The sequence below is a fragment of the Aulostomus chinensis genome, chromosome 17 (assembly GCF_037954235.1).
Source record: "Aulostomus chinensis isolate RoL2024-O1b breed Wild chromosome 17, RoL_Achi_v1.0, whole genome shotgun sequence".
Lineage (NCBI taxonomy): Eukaryota > Metazoa > Chordata > Actinopteri > Syngnathiformes > Aulostomidae > Aulostomus > Aulostomus chinensis.
Genome location: NC_141336.1, coordinates 17845591 through 17866842, shown reverse-complemented (window position 1 = coordinate 17866842; position 21252 = coordinate 17845591). Strand labels below are relative to the sequence as shown.

The window sequence follows — 21252 nt, the reverse complement described above, 5'->3', positions numbered from 1 at the left end:
CTAGGAATTTAATGCTTTTAAATGAGAATCCTAGCTAATGAAAAAAAGCATAACATTTTCTGAAAGGAACCACCCCTCCCCCTTTACTGATATTTACCTTTATTCCAATGAAGTTTCTTTGTTTTTTTTTAAACTTTTTTTTTTTTTTTTTTTTACGAGGCACCCTCTCAGAAACAAGGGCCCGATGCCTTGACTCATATTTATAACTGAAACCAGACCAGCGGCCACCTCATTAGCAGCCAGTCACACAGGTCTGCTGTGTCACAGTTTCTCCTCTCTTTCAAAGCTCCTGGCTTTAGCCGCAGGGCTCTCGCTTCTTAATAGGTGCTGCTTCCGTTGTCTTTGCTACTCTCGGTTATGAAACACTTTTTAAACAAAAAAATAGTTCCCCTATCCTTCAGAAAATGCCTATCAAACGGTGTATAATGAATATAATAAACTTATTATCAGTGTGTTTCAGCTCTCAGACAAACCTTCTGTGTGTGCTGAAAGATCTCATTTCTCCTCTTCTTAATCTCCTGCGCACGTTTTCATATGATGGGGGGAGTTAAAGGTCACAAATCCTCCAGATTTGTCACATCACAATGTTACAAGTCAACAGGGAGAAGTCATTTGGCGTCTTGCACAACTAGCATGTCAGTGCAACAGCTGCAGTGGTAAATCTTCATTTTTCAATTCTAAGTTGCCTCAGAGGTCCTCTCCAGCAGTTTGGCACCACAGCCAGTAGACTACATGCATGCAGAGGATGCGTCATGACATCGGTTCAGGATCAGAGCATTCACTTGCTCCACCTAACCACCTACTCATACAGCTGATGATGTGAGGATTGAATCACCAGAAAATCTCTGCACTCACAGACACAGTCTGGTGAAAGAACTGACTTCTGTGTGCTAGCACACATATTCAATTAACTCTTTGCAGATGAAGCCTCTTTTTCAGCTCAGTCATGGCGGCAGCGTGTTTGCTGAACGCTCACACACTCGTACCTCTGTCTCTCATTAACCGTTGCTGTTCCAGTTGCCATTGTTTTACAGCGTTTGTATTGCCTTGTGGGATTATTTCTGTATCTCTGTTATTTTGTCAACTTCGGCAAAAATGTCAATGTTCAAACTCTCAAATGCATCATACAGTAAAATCCACATCTTCCTAATCCAGTAATCTGAAAACATTTTTGATTTAAGCTAAAACCAAAGTGCTACTCCTCTGGTGGCGCGCTATCATGAACCAGCACGGATGAGCGCGAGCAAGTTTACTCAACTGAACGGAATTCTTTTTGTTTTTAGTTCAAATGTGGATTACAGAATTTACAGCTGGATTATAACAAGGAAAGTCGTACTGGTTGATGCATTTCAAACTGAATTTTGGGGCAGTTTCAATGCGGTTAGTCATCTTTCACCTCGATGGTCTTAGCTAAATGTATGCACTCACAAATGTGCAATACAGTGGTGGAAAAAATGTCTTTGTGAGCTTTTTGAGTACTTGAAAAGCAAAATAAACATTTTGAGTGAAACAGCTTTCATAAAATCTAAGATAAAATAAGTTTACTGACAAAAAAAATGAATGAGCAGTGCATGAAAGGATAAAGGGCTTTTACCAGCCCTCAGTCCTGCAGGAGTGATGGCGATCAGCACCTGCTGCCAGTAGAGTTCTTGCTTTACATGAACACAGCTTGGCCGCCTGTGGACCTTCATAAGACACATTAAACAGCATCTGTAGCTCCCGTCCGAGCCAATTAAGCAGGCACCGATGCGTACACTCCGTCCCTGGTGCTCCAGCACCGCCGGTTGGACAGCGACCAGGCTGAGATCCCAGCATCACTGAGGCTCAGCCAATCAGAGCGCCGCTCGAGGCAGATTAACCCAAACATCTCTGGTGCTGCTGTGTAGTAGCAGCCTCGGAATCGAGCCCCTGATCCTCGTGGACCCAGTCTAGGCAGATGGGGGACTGTGGTTTCCAGGTTGAAATATTGATCATAATTTCCCCTTTTTGTTGTCGGTAAAGACGAATGAGAGAGAAATGGATGCTTGCTCGACGACAGGCGAGAGCACGGACGCGATTGTGATGGATGAATCTCCTACTGATGGAAGGGAAATTCAAGAGGCTTGCCAAAGGTGAGTCGGTTTGTCTTATACGTGGGTTTCTTTCTAGTTTTCTGTGTAACTTGATTACTGAAGAAAAGAAGAAAAAAACGAGATTCAGTACGTCTCGGTGTGTGTGTGTGTGTGTGTGTGTGTGTGTGTGTGTGTGTGTGTGTGTGTGTGTGTGTGTGTACCTCCTGTGGTCGCCGTGTGTGTTTCATATAAATGTATTTATGCTGTGGACAACGGGATTGTGTGCCATGGTACGGTTCCTACAGATTTTTTTTTTTAATATCTGGATTTAATTATCATCAACCCCCCTGTACACTAGTTGACTCTTCAGTATTTCTTTTCACCTTCCAATTCCACATGAGATCATTATCTTGAGTATTTTGCCAACATGCTGAGACACAGTGTCATCCTACAGTGATTCCCCAGGCCAGTGTAAAACACAACATTGATGGAAATGTACATGTTTTCATTTTATGATACCTCATAATTCCGCTTCTCTACACTTCAAAGGGAGATATTGTACTTCTACTCCACTACATTTATGATGCAGTTTTACTTACTTAGGATGAAGCTCTTACTCTCTGGATTAAAACAAAATTTTAAAATGCAACAGATTGTTAGAGATTAAATCAGTGGATTTGAGCTCCAGATATCTACAACTTGTTAAGAGCTTCAAACCAACTAAATATCAAATATTACAGAAAAAGGCAAAGAAGAGAAACGTATTTTCTTATACTGAAACTTCTTTCACCTCGTCTCCTCTTTCCTCTGTCATGAATCACCTCAGATTGATGATGTGTATGAATTAAATCCAACTCCACCTGACGTGCTGCTGATGCACTAATTATCTAGTGATGTCACTAGACTCCAGCCTAACAGATCAGTGATTTTGATCGCATTTGCTGCATACACTTTAGTATCTTTCTTTTTTTCTTTTTTTTTTACATTACTATATGCAGCACGCACACTCAGGCATGGTGTCTAACTGCCTCACACTCAGTTGACTTGACAACTGTGAGATCTGTTCTGTCGGTCAGGCAGGATGTATCTGGGTCACTGATGTCCTCCTGCCACTCAATGTGCTCCCCGGTGATGCAGCAGCCCAGCATGTAAAAAAAAATCAAAGGACTTGGGGGCATCAGGCATGAAAGTGAGGCTGGAAGCAGTCGAGGTCTGGTACCATTTACTTCAGCAACAGGCCTCGGTCTCCCGTAAGGATCATCTCTGGGTTTCTTCTTGCAGAGGGCAGATCCTCAGATGGATCTGGTTTGAGGTTGATAACGAGACTCCTGAGGTTTTGTATAAAGCGGTGGTTCCCAAACTTTAAAAAATCTTGGGCCCCCCCTGCAACATTAAGCCTGCCGTGAACCCCGTCTATCTCCGCAGACGCCCAGCTCTCATAAGATGTTACGTAACATTTGTTTTTCTGTGATATGAACGCATAAATGTGTTTTAGCAGTTTTGACTCTTTTATTCAGCTCCATACGTCATCTCGTATTTCGACAAAAAACAACTAACCTGACGTGATCAGCTCAGTCACAATACGAGTCACTTCTCACTAATGTGAATTTGTCCACACAGGCGTTGTTGGCACTTGGTGATTACAGCGGCTAACGTCAATGCTAGCTGTCTCAGGCAGGGTTTTTGAAACCCTGCACGTGGTTTCGACAGCCGCGACTCCGTCCTCAGCTGTTGTACTACATCCACTAATAGTTCTCAAAATACACATGGGAAAAATAGAAGACACACTCGTGTATATTTTATGGACTATTTTGAGAGGATACTACAGATGTTTCCAGGCGTTGCCTCGAACGTAACTTTGTGCACCCCTGGAGGACACATCCCTCAGTTTGGAATCACGGCTCAAGTGCGCATTCATTTATGAGGTTGTCAGTTCAGGATATTTTTGTGGACACTGAGTTGCGTCCAGAGACTTGATGATGAGACCTAAAGGCAAATAGAGCATCTGGCAATCTTCTCCTGACTGGAATTTTGCCATAAAACACAAGTATGGCTTCCAACACACAACTCAGCTATTATTGCACTTTACAGCACAAGATTGACTAAACCTGTCAAATACAATTCTTTTAATGACCAACTTACTATGCCAGTTTTTAAAGGTTCACCTTGATCAAAAAAAAAAGCAGTCTAATACAAAAGCCCAGCGGTATACTGTGTAAAGATGAATAAATACATCTGCAGTGAACCACACATTTTGGAGGGCATCTTTTTTGAGAGCTTTTGATTTCTGCAATTCACGGTTCTTGTATAATATATGCGAGATGAAACAAGAGCAACATTTTTGTGGTATTGGTGCAGGCTTTGATGTGAACACGCTTTTATATTCTTACGTCAGAATGCGATAGCAATGTCCTTTTATAAACAGTGTGGGGAGAAACCCATTGACACCGTCCTGGATTATTTTGGTATTCATCCTCTGAAATATGGATGAGTTCTACAAATTGCTTTCCTCATGTATGTGCTTCCATTAGTCAGCTCCAGAGATGAGACATCGCCTTCGATAATCTGATCCTGATCTGATCAGCTGGAGGTTATCGTGCTCCAGTAGAAATGGTGTTGAATTAATTGGTGGAGAAATCAATTCATTAACGGTCTACTTCAGTGGCAGTCATTTGCTGACAGCTGCTATTCAATCTGTGAGTTGTTCCTTATTGAGATCATTTTACATTTTTTTATTGTAATTCAAAGAGAAAACAGCAGCGTGCTCTTCCTTGCTGAGCTCCACCGTTAATCACCTTCATAATCCCTCTGCTACTGCGAAACAACTTACTTGCCATCAGTGTGCCTTATTATGGGATGCAAATAAAACTGTTTGAGGTCATTTAGCCTCTGTTGACTTACTCTGTCGCTATAGTGACAAGACAGGAAGCATGGTTGTGCACAGTCTTCCATGGAAAAGGAGGCATGTGGTAGACTACACAGACACATAACTACAACACTACCTCAGTTTGCTACGGTCTGTAATTATACAAGCTGCAATATTTTGAATTGTAGGTTTTGCATCTTATGTTTTAACTCACAGTTTGGAAAGTATGTGAACTACATGGTGGTGCTAGAGCTTTCTCAGAGTTCATTCAGGAAATACATTCCGAAAGACTGCGAGAGAGAGAAAGAGAAAGAAAGAGAGATGGAGAGAGAGAGAGAGGGAGAGAGAGAGAGAGAGAGAGAAGGCACATTAGGGATCAATGGCAGCACGGAGGAGAGAGATGCATATTCGCCGTGCAGCAATCCACATGTTGGCCAACAGTTTTCCATTTGCATCGCCAATAAAAATCTGCAGTTTACCACAGATTTTATTTTAAAGATTTTTTATCTGCAGTACACATTTGAGCCACATGAGGGAGCTTGTCAGGGCTCGCCATAATTCAACAAAATTTTGCAGCCTGCCAGGAAATGGACTCCTAGCAAATTAAAAAAGAAGAGCCATAAAACCGCACGAGATGACGTCTCAATTATGAAATGAATAAAACGTGAATATTATTTTCATTGACTCGAGGTAATAAAAATGATGGGAAGCTGTACCTTAATGCATAAATTTATTTGTATTTATAACATTTAAATTATTTGTATGCTTACAGTAATAAGCATCAAATAAAGAAGTATTGCTCGAGTAGTAACCAACCAACTTTGCAGGCTTTATAGCTCTGCTGTTGTGTGGATCCATAAACCGAGCTTCTGCATCTCTGCACTGCAGCGATGAGAATGCATGACAAAGGGAGAGAGGGGAGACATACAGAAAGACACACATCACTCCAGGGAGTCCTGCATGCTGTCATACCCGTGAGTCCTTACTCAGTATCATATCATCGTCCCTGGACAGCCATCTCTGTCATTATGGGCTCCCTGGCATGATATGAAAACAGTTTTTTCACCCGTCTCCCTCTCATCTCCTGCCTTCTTTTTAAATTTGGGCTTCCTTCTCTCCACCAGTAGTTTGACATTACCCATTGCCAGTGTTTTATTCATGTCTGAAACTTCTCACCCTGCACCGAACATGCTCAGTTTAGGAGAACCATGTCAGCCCCTCTCACTGTTACACCAATCAAATCTTCTCTCCTGTTAACACATTTTCACCTCTGCTTCTTCACACCCTCTCACCCAATGTCCCCTCCTTCACGATGCCCTCTCTTCTCCTCAGTGAGATCCCGGCAGTGTCACTGTGCCCTCCTAACAGTGTGTGTGCTGGCGAGGCCCATCTGACAGCCATCCAGGCTGAGGGGGAGTTATGCGACAGCTGCAGCAGCCTCAGCAGACCCTTGTCCTCCTGCCAGCTCTATCACCAAGTATGCCTGAGTACTGAGTGAACTCTGTGCTTTACGTCATGTGTAAATATACATACAGGGGGAAGAAAAACAGTTTGAATGTCTAAAAAAGGGTAACAAACTGGGATTCCTGAGGTTGTTGTGAACAACACCAGAATCTATAAGGATATCAGAATGTGCATTTCCTGGAGAAAATGCAGTTTACTTGAAGTTCTGGCGGCACAAAGAGAGCCAGCTGTGCACTGATCTGCCAAATCCCTGCTTATGGAATTTACAGCCATGTGGTGCACACCTCCACTACTCAGCTATCGGTTTACTACAACAGTTGGCTCTTACTGACATGAAATACCACCAGCCTGACACGCATGGGAGAATATATATAAGGCTAATAATAAGATAAACAAGATAACAACAGTGTGACACACAATTTTCTACAACCTCCCTCTGTGTATTTGGAGTTTTTTAACCACTGGGTGGGACGAGAGCCCCCTCTAATGGGCGACAAAACGCTTTGAAGTTGTAGTTCATTTGTCAATTCTATTTTTAGTAAAACAGAATTTTAACCTACAGAACATGATGAAAAAGATATAATGAAATCATATGAGGTTCATAAAACATTTGAAGAAAATCTATAGCACCGGTACTAAAAAAAACTCCATCTCCATGTGACACCATCAACTTTAGACACAGTAACATTAGGCAGCCGATACTGGAAAGTTTCCTGAATTGCTCATTCTTAAAATTTAAAGAACCTGGTTGTGTTCATTTTATTCACTTAAAGTGCTGCCATCTTTATGACATGGAGGACATGTTGGATTTCATTAATAAACTGGCCTCAGCTCATTTACAAGTACTTTGGCCTTGAAGTAGAAATGCTTGAGGACCCCTGTTGTGTTTGTTTTCCTCCAGGTTCCGCAAGGTTCTCAACATTCAACGCAGCCCAGAAAATTTCCCCACTGCAGCCATCATGAGACAGCCAAAGCAACCACGGGTCCTCATGCGCAAGGAGGCGTGGTTGTCAAAGTTGGACATAGTTGTAGTTCTGCGCATCAGACGTCTCACGCCGGCGCTGTGAGATGTCACTGGTTGCACGGGTCAAATGAAGGCAGGCCAGCTCAGCGACATGTGGTGACAGTCAGGTGTGTTTACAGACATTTTATGTCAGAGTTCATGAAATTTTTGTGGAGTCATGATTACATTTTTTTTTTTTAATGATCAACAGGGATGGAGGGCTCTACTGCATTGTGAGAAAGTAAGCACAGAAACTAATTTTCACTTAAAAGAACCCGGAGGGATTGCAGCGCGCGCTCATGAAAAAAAAAGAAAAAAAGAACACTGTACTCACGTTCAACGGCAGCTTCTTCTTTTGCTGTTTCCTTTCTCAGTTATTCGCAGGTGCTGGTGGATTACCCCTTAACAGTGCTGGTGGGCTGTGCCGTGCTGCTCCTCGGATGCTCTCTGGCCGGCCTCTTCATCAGACCACTGCCAGACTTCTCGGACCCCCTGATGGTGAGTCCTGCTGGGGGGGGGGGGGGGGGGGGGGGTGTAATATACAATCAAATACAGTCTCCAGATAGAACAGAGAGTCCTGCGGTCTCCCTCGGTGCAGCACATGCATCTCTGCTGTTACCCCTCTGTGAAATCTAAAATCCGCACATCCCTCACCACCTCAGGCTGAGTGTTAATTACTGTCTCCATAATGACAAGCGTATCCACTTACTTCAGTCTCATCACGGATTCAATGAAGTGTGTTGAATTAAATCACATTCACTGTCATCTTGATTTAATACGTCTTCTAACCTTTGCGAATCATTCCCACCAGCTAAACAGTCAATGAATTATTCTGCATAAAAAAAAAAATTCAACACATGAATAACGTGAAGAAAAGTCCTCGGGGATCCAAAAGAAGAGATGAATACAAAACAATACATAATTGGACCAACACAAGGAATATTACTGGTGGTTCCTTGTAGTTTGCATTCATTTAATATGGAAATGAAGATTTGCATGCAGCGAATCCAATCCTCAGTAAAGAGTTCAGACAAGGCGTCACGCAGAGCCAGACAGCAGCTGCTGAGCTCCGAACAACAACCCTCGACACATTTCCTCCCTCTGATCTAACTCTGTTCCAGCAGTTTGTTTGTTTACATGAGGCCGTTTTCCACTGCAGGAACTCATGGGCCATTTAGGTTGACCTACATCTTTTGCCTTTAATTTTCAGACACAGGAACTGACCTTGTAGGACCTCTGTCAGTGGTGTATTCAGGGCAGAAATAAGTACTTTTTCAAAGGCCTGAAACAAATGCCAAGCGGAGTTTGATGCTGAGACTGAACGAGGTGATGTTATCATTTTTCAGACAGTCATCAAACTAACTGTCAGCGCGGAGGGAATCAAGATAGTTGCAGCATTGGCCTTTTAATTTTGTCTTCTTCTGCTAAAAAAAATCAATTTGGCGCATTCAGGGTTACATCGCGATCAAAGTTGTTGGAAAAATACTTCAACATGTCAGAGTCCTTGTAAAGTTTTCACCTCTCAGATGTACGTAAAAGATCAACTTGAAACTTGAAAATTACATATCAGAATGGGAGTCTGAACCGACACAATCACAAGAAAATGTCAATATGACAGTGTATGATTTCATAATTTTCCCTTATTTAAAAAGTTCAGTTGTTTAAGACTTAATGCAGGATATCAGCATTTTGCTTAGAATTCTGTTTGTATGCGCGTGTGTGTGTGTGTGTGTGTGTGTGTGTGTGTTTATTTCTCTTCAGGGCTTTGAGCCTCGGGGAACATATATCAGTGTTCGCCAGTCCAGCCTGTCCAAGCTGCAGGAGAACACTGGCCCGGGAAAAACCTTGTCACCATTACCGCAGCAGCTCAGTCAAAGGTCAGAGTTTGAGCAGAATGAACACTTTGTACTCAGCAGCTGTTGAACACCAACAGCTGCACACAGCTGCTTTAGAAGCAGCAACAAGGTGCCCATAAGCAGAAGTAAGGCCGTTAAAAAAAACATAAAACAATGTTGATACATGTAATACTCATAATTCTAATCATGTATAAGCAAAACTGCTCTCATGACATAAAATAGGAACTGGTGGAAGACAAAATAGAGCCACTAGAGAACCTTTCATTTTCCAGTTGATCAGACCCACACAGGAGATAAGCTGCTGTTTGCCAGCATGTTCACCACCAGCGCTATATGATGCTAATTTGTGTTCAGTGTTAATGTTACATTTTTAATTACCAGTTTTGGGGGGGCAGTCAGCGGGGACGGCAGCCAGGACACCGCCAGACTTCGCTTCAAGAGGATGTTGGCCAGAGACGCTTCTCCAAATACGTTTCTCTGCAACGCTCCAGGTGGGTCAGTCGGAATCGATTTATCCGCACCAAAAACTGTTAAATCAGTGTAAAATCTCCATTGATAAAGACAAAATACATTCAGAATTCCCTGTGTGATCCTACAAAAGCGTGTAACGAACAGACTGCACAAGTGTAGAACAGAAATACTGCAAGAGTTTAGACAGTGCGCAGGAAGTTCTTTACAAAGTCTTTTCATCAACTTCTGCTCCAATGCATCGCTCTCTTCAAACTGATGTGCATATTGACCATTCTCCCACATAGGAGTTAATAAAATACTTTGAAGTCCAAATGGATTCCCAATTACAGTATCTGGAAGGATGATGTGTAACACTCAGCAGAGCAGACAACAAAATGAAAACCTTATTATTTATAACATGAGATGGTGCAAAATCATGGAAAAGCAGCCTCTAGCTTGTAAGGAGTTAATCACCACGCAGCAAATCAAACCGCAGAACAAAGAAAAGAACAAAAGTAGTGAGACAGCGAGGAGATAAGATGCCTAACAGCCTCTCACTACGAGCTCAAAGAAAACATGCTGAATTTTTTTTTTTTTTTTTAGAGGCTCTAGTTTGAAATATTTGCCGGTAGATCAAAGACTGTTCTGCTTGTCTTAAAAACACAGAAAACTGCTTAAATGGATTTATTAGTAATTCCAAGCCTCAGGCTTTTTATATATTTATATATTTTTTCATACATATTAAGCACACAAATTAATTCTGGTGACACTACTGGGAATGTTTTTGATCATAAAAACAAACTTCTAATTCTTCGGCGGTCTTGTATGTTGAATCCGTCTGTCTCTTCCCACGCAGGCCAGCATTTGGCCCAGCTGGTGTTTCGATCAGAAAACTCCGCCAGCCTCTGGAGCCTGAAGGCCATCCACGCCATGTGCGAGATGGAGCAATCCAGGGTTCGCTCTGATCCCCCCCCCCCCCGTCTCACCCTCAGTCCTCCGTTCTTTAGTCATCATCTTCTGTTTCATCCCTCCTCGTTAACCCATTAATCATAGCTCTCATCCACTGGAAACCAAACATGACTTTTTGTACACGACTCCCTCTGAAATTATTTCTCCATTAGTGTATATGTTTTGGCCAGCGATCAAAGAACATTCTCCTCGTGTGTTTCAGATACGCTCCCAGGCCCAATTCCAGGACCTGTGCCAGCAGCATGTGAGGGTCGAGGCTGAGGTTGCGTCCCGGAGCGGCTGCTGTCCCAGCTGGTCCCTGGGGAATTACTTGGCCGTCCTCACCAATGCGTCCTGCTGTCTCAGCCTAACCTCACAGCAGGTAGCTTTTTTTTTTCTTTTTCTTTTAACAAAGACCATGCAGACAAGATATTTTAGTAATTGGAATAATCCCCACTACATGTTTCAGAAAAGGTTCACTAGAAAAGCTAATCTGGCTCTGGAGGTGAGCTGTGACAGAGCAGGTGCACGGTAGCACTGACAGCATGCAAAGGTCTCACATTTTTTTACATGTAGACATATTTTTTTATCTTAAGAATGCAGGTATGCTAAATATTTTAATATGCACGTTTAGTTTAAGGGTGCTATATTATTGGAACCAACTGGAATAAATCTATCAAACTGGAATGCAGCATATTTTAAGGTGGGGTTTTTTTATAGGTATTTTTTCTTAATTTCGACATGTTTCACAACACAGCAAAACAAAGTTTTATTTATTAAAGGGTCTTATGAAGCATTTGTCAATGATATACAACTAATGAATGCATCTATTAGCAATAATGCATGTTGTGTATCCAGTGTGAAGTTGCCCTTATTTTAGAAAGTGGAATATTTATAGCTTTAGCATCAAGTTAACGAGTAGCTCAAGTCATCTAAGGTGTATAATCTCTGTAGGTTTGCACAATTTAACATTTACAGCAAGAAACTCTTCAGGCATGGGGCTCAGAGCACTGTGGGATGCAGTTTCTCTTCTAAAATATAATATAATATTCTCTAAAATATAATTAGTTGATACACTTAAAGGATAATGCTAGTACTTTGCTATTAGATCACATTGCCAAAAAAAAAAAAAAAAAACTCCTCAAAGTGACTGTGTATCCAAAACCTGAATTAACAAACTCTTCTTACTCTGGATGGACTGTTAAATACATAAATAAACATCAACAAGCCACACACTTGATCGGGATGAATGGGTGCTCTGTAGTAGGAGAGGTCAAATCCGTATACTTCATCCAAATACTGAATCCAAACTAAGAGTAGTTCACACATTTTTGTAAAATGTGTAAAACCAACAGAGATTATAGAAAAATACTTTAAAAAAAAAAGATAGAAAGAAAGGAAGATATTACCTTATTTTTAAGAAATGAATGTCTTTAAATTCCAAAATGTGGTCATGACTGGAGAATGGATATTTTTCATGTACATATTTAACAATTAATTAACCAAACACGATGTCACTCAAAGAGCACGGACAGGCAGGCTCTTGGGGACGGGACCTTAGACATGCCCAATTTAAAACTGAAGAGAGAAGGAAAAGTCAATTTTTGAGATGTTAAATATATTTCCCCCAAATTTTTATGGATTCTCCTTTGGCTCATGGAATCCTCGAAACAGACAAACACTGATCAAATAACTTCCTGTGCGAAGGCAATAAGGCTACAGAAGTTCAAATGTATCCCTCAGTTCCTCACGTGCGCTAATTATGTTGTAGCGTCTGAGGGGTGATTTTATCAAGGCTTTCAATCTTACTCTGTTTTCTTCTTCACATCAGGTTTCGGAGTCTCTGAGCCTCCTGCGTAAGTGTGCGCTCTACTATCATGAAGGACATCTGGTGGAGACCTGTGCTGAGAGACCCAAACATGGCAGCTGTTCCTCTGTCCCCTCCCGCTGCAAACAATCCCGCATAGTATTCCAGATCTTACACTTCCTGGTTGATAAAGACTTCCTCGGCCCTCAGACGGTTGAATACCAAATCCCAACTCTGAAGTACAGCCTTCTGTTTCTGCCAGTAGACAAAGGGGAGCACATGATGGAGATGTACATGAACAGTCTGGAGGGCAGGGAACTGACGTACAACAATACAACTATCACCGGCATGGACTTTGGCATCAAGCAGACGCTTTTCAAGTATTACCTAGCAAGAGATGCAGTATACCCTGTCCTAGCAGTCATTTCTCTTCTTGTAACAATGGCTCTGTATCTCCACTCGCTCTTCATAGTGGCGTTATCTGTGATAGCAATCACAGGCTCCCTCCTTACTTCTTATTTTCTCTATAAAGTAGCCTTTCACTTGACATTTTTCCCCCTAGTCAACCTCGCAGCAGCCCTTATTCTCTTAGGAAGTTGTTCCAATCAGGTTTTTATCTTTACTGACTTCTGGAATCTTCAGCTATCCCAGCATCCCTCAGCCTCCCTGGAGAAGAGAGTAAACAGAGCTTTGCAGGAAGTCGGATATCTGATTTTAGCATCGGGATTAACCTCCAGTGCTGCATATTTCTCTGGTTATCTAAGCAGCATTACAGCTATCAGATGTTTCTCTATTTACCTCGGAACTGCCTCTTCCATCAGCTCCCTCATGGCGCTGGTGTGGCTGCCGTGTTCTTTCATCCTGCGTGAGCGCTACACAGAAGCATCAGTAGCAGTGCAGGGATGGAAACCATGTTGTTCCAAAAACACTAATGGTTTTTGGGATACGAGCTCACGCAAGCGATGTCTCTTCACATTTGGGCAGAAGCTTAGAGAACTAAAACGAGGTCTCTCTGACACCTCCAATTTACTATTTCTGAAAATCCTTCCTTGTGGAGTGGTGAAGTTTCGATACATCTGGGTGTGCTGGTTTGCAGTGCTTGCTGCTGGTGGCATGTACATGACCTGCATTGACCCTGGCATGAAGCTGCCCACCTTAGATAGCAAGGTAACTCAGCTTTTCCGCTCCAGTCACCCGTTTGAGAGATACGATGCAGAGTACCGTCACATGTTTATGTTTGAGAGACAGAGGAATGGAGAGGATACGCCTGTGACATTAATGCTTGTTTGGGGGGTCAAGCCAACTGATAATGGCAATCACTTCAACCCGACAAGCAACGGCTCTTTGGTTCTCGACCCGAACTTTAACATGAGCCAGCCGGAGGCTCAGGTATGGCTGAGGGACCTGTGTGGAAAGGTTCAAAACCAAAGTTTTTATTCAGCACCGTTACCTGAGGACAAAGACGTGATGATGGACAATATCTGTCTTGTGGAGCAACTAATACACTGGGTTTCTGTCAGAAGGTGCTCAGAGAGTGATAATGCCCTCCATTTTTGCTGTAACGACATCGCTTTCCCGTACCCTGCCAGCGTGTTTGAGAACTGCCTCAGTATGATGTTGGCAGAGAGGTACACTGAGGGCCATCTGGCCCACAGCGGTGGTTTGTACTTCCAGCCAGATGGCAGGGTTGCTGCTCTTGTGTTGGCTTTCAAAACCACATACCGCTACAGCTTCAACTTCAGCAGAACCAGTCTTTTCTACAGAGAAACCCTGGCTTGGTTTAACAGAGAAATATCAGAAGCACCGCAAGGGCTGGAGAACGGCTGGTTCATCAGTCAGTTGTCTCTTTTTGATCTGCAACAGTCCCTGAGCTCAGAGACACTGGTCGTGGCCGGTGTCTCAGTGGCTCTCACATTTGCTTTACTTCTCTTGACCACTTGGAATATTCCGCTGAGTATATACGGGACTGCAGCTGTAGGTGGCAGTGTTTTTGTCACTGTGGGCCTCTTGGTTCTTCTCGAATGGCAGCTGAGTGGTATTGAAGCTCTGTTTATATCATCAGCAGCAGGGCTGTCTGTTGACTTTATTGCCAACTATTGCATCTCCTATAGTTTTGCTCCACATTCAGACAAAATTGGGAAAGTTGCACATTCCACAAAAAGGATGGGCTGTCCTGTAGCAATAGTTTCAGGAGCATTTTTCTGTACAGGGATCATGATGTTGCCTTCCACAGTCTTAGTGTTTAGAAAATTGGGGATTTTCCTCTTTCTGGTGAAATGTGTTGCATGTGGATTTGCAACTTTCTTTTTCCAGTCACTGTGCTGCTTTTTTGGACCCCAGCAAAACTGTGGAGGGATTACGCTGCCGTGTTTGTCAGACCAGAGTGACAGTGTGCTGTCGTCTTGCTCGGCAGCGGAACCCGGTGCCTCATCCGCTAACGGTGCCTTTGGTCGATCTAGAGTGAGGAGGAGTTACGACAAAGATGCTGGTGGCTATCTGTACCCCAACTACCAGCGTCAGCAGAGACAGAAACAGACTATCTCTGGAGGAGGTGGGGGCAGAAGGCCGGAGCAGTATGAGCTTCAGCCATTGGCTTATCGTCTGAGTGACAGCTTTGAAAACAGCACCTGCACCAGTAAGCTGTCCAACAGGCCCTCTGTGCTCTCTGATGAGATCGAGTACTGCGGTAGAGATGTAGGCAGGGATAGCTTGGATGGGGAGAATGAGGAGATGTGCAGTCAAACACCTCCAGCTCTCCAGACCTCATCTCCATACAAAGAGAATGCCCTGCGACCTGTTGGCCTGACAAAAGACGACCTAGCAAAGGAAACGCTGCTGTGCAAAACTTGCCAAGGTCGCTCTAGTGGAGCTCAGCAGTGGACCAATAAAACCTTCTCCTCATCATCTAGCATAGAAGACACAATAATCAGCCACACACTCGAGACCACTGACCAGCCATCACTCTGCACAGAGACAGAAACTGCAGACGAGAGACTCCACTCACCTCACCACCTCTCCTCTCAGTCCCAGAGCTCATTCGAGGGTATGGAGGACTCTAATGAAACATGCCTGAGTGACATTGAACCAGGGCCTTCAAACACACAGCAAAATGATGGTGAAGTTCAGTTCCAACCGGGACACCTGAACGGGAAAAGAGACACTCTTCGCCTTTCACTCAAAGAAACCGTTTATGAGACTTGTGTTAGGGGCCGCAGCAGCCAGAGTGAGGAAATTGTCATTCTACCCAACAGTAAGCCAGACTTACCCGACGTTTGGATAAGGAGAGATGGACAACGAGAAGATACATGATGAGCGAAGGTGGAAGGATCTTTTTTAAGACCGCATATGAAAATGAATCACTGTCACTAGCATAGCCTATAACAATTACAGAGGGAGCTCGACAGTATTCCTCTAAGGACAACATATAAGCAGACTGCGAACATTACAAGTAACAGCATGTTTGAGTAATGTTGCGGCTTCTGACTAATATCACTGGCATCAGAGCATGAAAGTTCAAATCAAAGCATGACTTAACTCAGCATTTCCAGAGAGATTACGCCTTTTCTCAGCCATAACTTTGCACCAATATCACACTTGAAACTAAAGCTACTGCACGTGGTCTAACGTACACCTAATGCCTGTTGTTGCAGACTTTGCTTTGTGCCTATAACTTTTTTTGTTTTACAACTGCACAGACTGGGCTACAGCAGATACTGTCCCGTGAGTGTGCAACCACTGGCCTTCTCTTATGTTGCAATGCACCTAGATTTACAGTACAGTTGAGCGTTGTCTCAACTCACGCTCCCACGGCTGCATCACTCAAACTTTGCATCACAGCTACTGTTGTGACCGCTCCACACACATAATCTTCTCATCTGGTCTGAGTTCTTTCCGCTGTGAAGTTTCTTGAGTAAATTTAACTGGTAATCAACACTTGTTAGCTCCAACTCCTGAATGATCCGCTCAGTCTCTTCCCACGTCACTGCAAAGTGACACAGCCGGCACGAGCGTACAAATACAAATGCTCACAACGCTGTTTGGGCACTTGGGCTCCACGCTGAGCTGGCAAGCAACCACTAATCGTCCTGTGTGAGGTATGCAGCTTCAAGTAGTGACTTCAACCAAGTATTACAGACTCAGTCATACTTATAGCAACGTTATGCAACTATTTGACTTTTTTTCATTCTTTGCCCGGAACACCTGTTTATTCACTACTGGGTTGATTGTCAATGATCGACTGAGCACAGTGCAAAATGCAAGAACCGCAAAAACTGCAAAACTCTTGATGTCGCCATATCAGCAGATGTAATGCACCAGCATCCTGAATTAACACTGTCAGAAGAGGCCGCCACTAAAGAAGTCTCTATTGTCACTGTACACGGAGACAATAAAATTCATCCTTTGCTTTTTATCCATCCTTCACGGAGCAGTGAGCAAAGCTCGGGGACCAACTCCAGTTCTTTCTACCAGCGCCTTGGTGCTCAGCAAAAGCTACATAATGTTGCTTCAGTGAGCCATCTGGATTTATGGACCCGATCAATAACACATGAAGGGATAAAGAGCTGCATTGTGTGCCTCTTAGGACTACATAGTTATACAGAATAACAAACCACATATAAGCAGGAATCAATCACGATCATGTCAAACATTGCAACATCGTGGCGTATTGGTTCGGTTTGCACGTTGTGAGGTTATGTAGTTTGTCCCCTGTGACCATATAGATCAGAGATGTTTAGTTAACTCATTAATAGCATCAGAGCTCATTTGCATTCAGTGTTCCACTGTCCTATAAAAAGTAATGCTGTTTACTCTTGAGTCGGTGCCCCAAAAAATGTCACGTTTACCTACTGTGCTGATGCTAACGGGTGAAGGTGTTTTATAATAAAGATATACTGTAATGCTATATATGGGTTTATACACTGTTGGTGACTTGAGGTGCATAATGTTTCATCAATATGAGTGTATACCTTAGCCTTTGGTAAAAATGCAGAAGTAACCTCGTGTTATTGTATAATGTGCCACTGTTTTCTTGGCTAATATTTGTACATATACCTTGTTGCAGCACTGTTAAGGGAAACAGGATCTATGGAAGAGAAAGCCTTTATCTACACACTCAGCCTGACACTGAGCTGGGACATCAGCTGTACGTCACCACCCACATGGTACAAAAACACTCACTGCATGTGCCAAACTTCTCCCGACAGAAAGTTTCATGTGTGCCAACAGTTGTGACGTGTGTGGGACTTTTGAGTTCTTTCGGTTAAAAAAAAAGACAAAGAAAAAAAGATGCTTCCTCTATAAACGTAAAATAAGAGATGTGTGTTTGCCTGGATATAACGTAGAGTATGAAATAAGCAGGTGTTAGAGGCTCAGAGGTGGCGGTAGAGCACAAGAGGAGTCTTGTGTCCATGGACCTATGCGCAGATTCTCAAGTGTTTCTCTTTGATGTCTTATCACACTTCCTAAATAGAGTGCTGCAGGAATGACGTTTTTGTTGGCTAAGTTAGAAGTTAGCCACACCAAGAGCTCCATCGGCCAAAAACCAATTGGATTTTTACCCTGGGTTATTGCCGAAAATAAACTCTGTGGTGACCAAAAGTTTACATTTTTTTGTTCACAAAGATAATCTTGACAAAAGATAACTTCTTGAGATTTTTGAAGCGGAAATGCAGTTGTTAGCAACCGCTGTCACAACCGCTAAGCAACTCTCACATATTTCCAGGTTTAGGACTCATACCTGCACCACTCTATGAACCTTAATTACTAATATATTGCCTTAGAAATGAAAGAGTTCAATTTTATATTAAAAGAGGGCAAAAAAAAGTCACATTATGATTTCCAGCTGTCAAAGTTAATTTTCAAAAAAAATGAAATAAAACATTTATTTTCTTGCAGACTGGGTTTTATCTCCTTTTATTTATTTTAGACGGATTTCTGTCAACAGGAGAATACAAATACTTGAAAATAACTGTATTAAAAGTAAATGTGTAATTTTGTGTTGAAGTCCAAAAGAAAACGTATTCAGACGTTCCAGATTTAAAAAAAACAAAAACAAAAACACATACACTCAAACAAATTTGGATGTTGCCACTTTCAGACAAGCTACTAAAGGATCGTTGACAGAAACACATCAGAACCATCTCAAATGAAAACTTCAAATGATTTCTTCATCAGCAGAGGTGGATTCACTCGGTTTCAACCCAGTCCTCTTTGGCCCAGTCTGGTAAGGGACTAGAATATTCAAAATCTGGTCCTTTGTAGCGTAAGGCGTGAAGATACATGATGAGTTCCTTTGCCGTGGGATCTGGTCTCACAAGCTTGCACTCCCGACACAAGGGGTCGCTGTACGCCGTTTTCTCTGCCTCATTTCCGTTTGAGTTGCTTGGCGAAGGGTGTTGAGATTCCTCGAGTGAGCTGTTGTTGCAGCTCTGACTCGCCTCTGTCACCGCCTCACTTCTTGAGCTGCAACCCACTACTGCTTCTAGCTGTAATACCCCACCGTCCTCCTGCGTCTGACGGGTTTCTTCCCCCTCGTCAGCTTCACATGCACCACCGCTGTGGTCTTTCCCAACCTCTGGTCCCAACCCAATCCCATTATCGGGTATGTCCAGCGGGGATAGTCTTTCCTGAGTTTGTTCATCTACCAGAGCCTGCAGCAGCTCTTCATTGGTCTTACCCATGAAAAAACCCTTTCTCCTGGGAGAATTCCAGCGTGAGGAACCATAGATGGGGTCATTGATGATGGGAAAGCCCAGGTACTGAAGGTGAACCCTGATCTGGTGTGTTCGGCCAGTAAGAGGTAAACAGCGGACTATGCTAGATTTTCCGTTAAAGCTAAGTCTTTGGAAGACAGTTCGAGACTCTTTCCCCTTCGGGTCAACGCGGCAGAGGCCGTTTTTATATGAAGCAACCAGGATTGGTTCCTCACAGATCAACTCACCCTCTGGAAACTCCCCTTCCACTCTGCAAATGTACTCCTTTTCAAGCTGCAAGACAGAACAATGTATTAAAAACATACTGCAAAAACATGATGAGCAGAAAGCAGAGGAAATGGTGAACGTACCTTTCTGTCTCTCACCAGCTGGTCCAGTTTCTGGCACACCTCCAGCGTCCTGGCGAACAGGAGCACTCCCGAGGTGAGTCGGTCCAACCTGTGGACCGTATGAAGTTCCCTTAAACCTAGCTCTTTACCCAGGATAAAAATCACCGTGTTGTGCCTGAATCGGCCACAAGGATGGACCGGGATAGACGGGGGTTTGTCAACCACAAGCACTTCACCATCATCCACCAGAACCTTGATGGGTTTTCCAACTACAGGGGGTTCGTGGCGGTGCATAGTATTCCTCATGAGGTCATTATCCTGCAGAAATAAAGACACAGCAGAATTAAAGGGATAGTTCACTCAAAAAAAAAAATGAATTCCAGCATTTTATTGTGTTTTGCCATTTGTATTTGTCAAACTGGGTTATCACTCATTGCAATTGTTTGGAAGATTACTACGACACAATTTCCCGGGAAACTCCTAGATTCAAAAACTTTAAATCCAAATTCCACCAGCATGAGGTTGAGGGGATGCACAAACAGTACTTTATGGACATCAGTGCTGGCAGAAGTACTATAATTTAAAGAAAAGTGAAAAATAAAACAAAATCTTGTTTTAAGATACTGACCCTCAGCACAACGGACAGGTCCTCTATGGGGGTCTCATTCAGCCGGATGCGACCCACTTTAGCGGCCTTCTGATAGTACTCGATGGGGTCGGATAGGAACTCGGTCGAGAACACATCCAGCAGGCTCCGCCCTATCCACCGACCTTTACAGTAGGTTCTGAAGTCGAAGTAATATGGGCGAACTTTACGGAGGCCGCCTTCGAAGTAGTAGGAGGTCTCGTCGAAGTGTTCTTGGCTGAAGCTGACACCAGGTTTGCGTTTCTGCGGTGGAGGGACGTATCTCTCACCGGCACGGAGCTTTCCTCCGCCTCCCCTCTGCCTCTTCCTCTTGCCCCGTGACTCAGACTCGCCCGGCTCGGTGCTTTTGCGTTTGGCTGCTTCTTTCCCCGTAGTTCCTTCCTCTGACAGCGGGCTATTACTCTCCTCCGCCTGCTTCATCACTAATCTGATGTATTGTAGAAAAGCAAGTTCACACGGGAGAAAACGACGGTGTATCCGGGCTCCAAGAGTCCCCGCAAACGGGAAACTTGCGTCCTTCGGGAAAATTCTCAACAAAAAAGCGCCTTTTTGAAAACGACTCCAACTAAACAGAGAGAATATAGTTCCGTGCAATGAAAACCTCACATACTCTGCTCGACATGACATCCAAATATGACTTGTGTGATTGACAAAACCTCCACACAACACGCTCGCACACATCGCCAAAGGTCCTACTTGAATCGACGGCGCAGCGATGACGTCAATATGTAGTCCGATCAATAGATGTGTAGTTCACATCTTTCTCACCTTAACGCAATCATACATTTGAAATACATAGAATGGAAAACATCCTTAATAATGTTTGCTCATGGATATTGATGTATAGACACATCATTCCCCTTAAAATTAGCAAGATTTGAAATTAAATCTTTTTTCTGTCCTTATGGAAATGTGGTGAAAAAAATACCTTTTCTCAGAGAAAAGAAAATGTGAAGAATATTTCAAAGTATGAGGGAGAGCTTAATTGTATATTCCTTGATTGGTATATTTAATATATTAGTGAAATTTCCATATGAATGAAATTGTTGGATGTTTCTCTCTGTAAAGTTAATCCAGAGAGGCAGGAGTCAGAGGAGAGGACGTCAACACCACAAAGGA

At 43.1% G+C, this 21252-nt stretch overlaps 2 protein-coding genes across 2 annotated transcripts; one reads left to right on the top strand and one right to left on the bottom strand.

Annotated features, from left to right (window-relative positions):
• The first annotated feature begins 1891 nt into the window (after positions 1-1891).
• On the top strand, positions 1892-18333 carry disp2 (dispatched RND transporter family member 2). The gene is made up of 10 exons (XM_086182897.1): positions 1892-2111; positions 6250-6394; positions 7283-7512; positions 7596-7625; positions 7759-7882; positions 9146-9261; positions 9622-9731; positions 10547-10644; positions 10862-11020; positions 12470-18333. Exons 1-10 carry the CDS (start codon positions 2017-2019, stop codon positions 15752-15754), a joined length of 4392 nt encoding a protein of 1463 aa, XP_086039023.1. The 5' UTR covers positions 1892-2016; the 3' UTR covers positions 15755-18333.
• Positions 18334-18339: 6 nt separating this feature from the next.
• rpusd2 (RNA pseudouridine synthase domain containing 2) lies at positions 18340-20852 on the bottom strand. Its single transcript, XM_086182899.1, has 3 exons — positions 20116-20852; positions 19509-19805; positions 18340-19431 (listed from the first exon to the last, which is right to left on the bottom strand). The coding sequence occupies exons 1-3, from the start codon at positions 20812-20814 to the stop codon at positions 18631-18633; spliced, it is 1797 nt and encodes a 598-aa protein (XP_086039025.1). The 5' UTR covers positions 20815-20852; the 3' UTR covers positions 18340-18630.
• Positions 20853-21252: the final 400 nt, after the last annotated feature.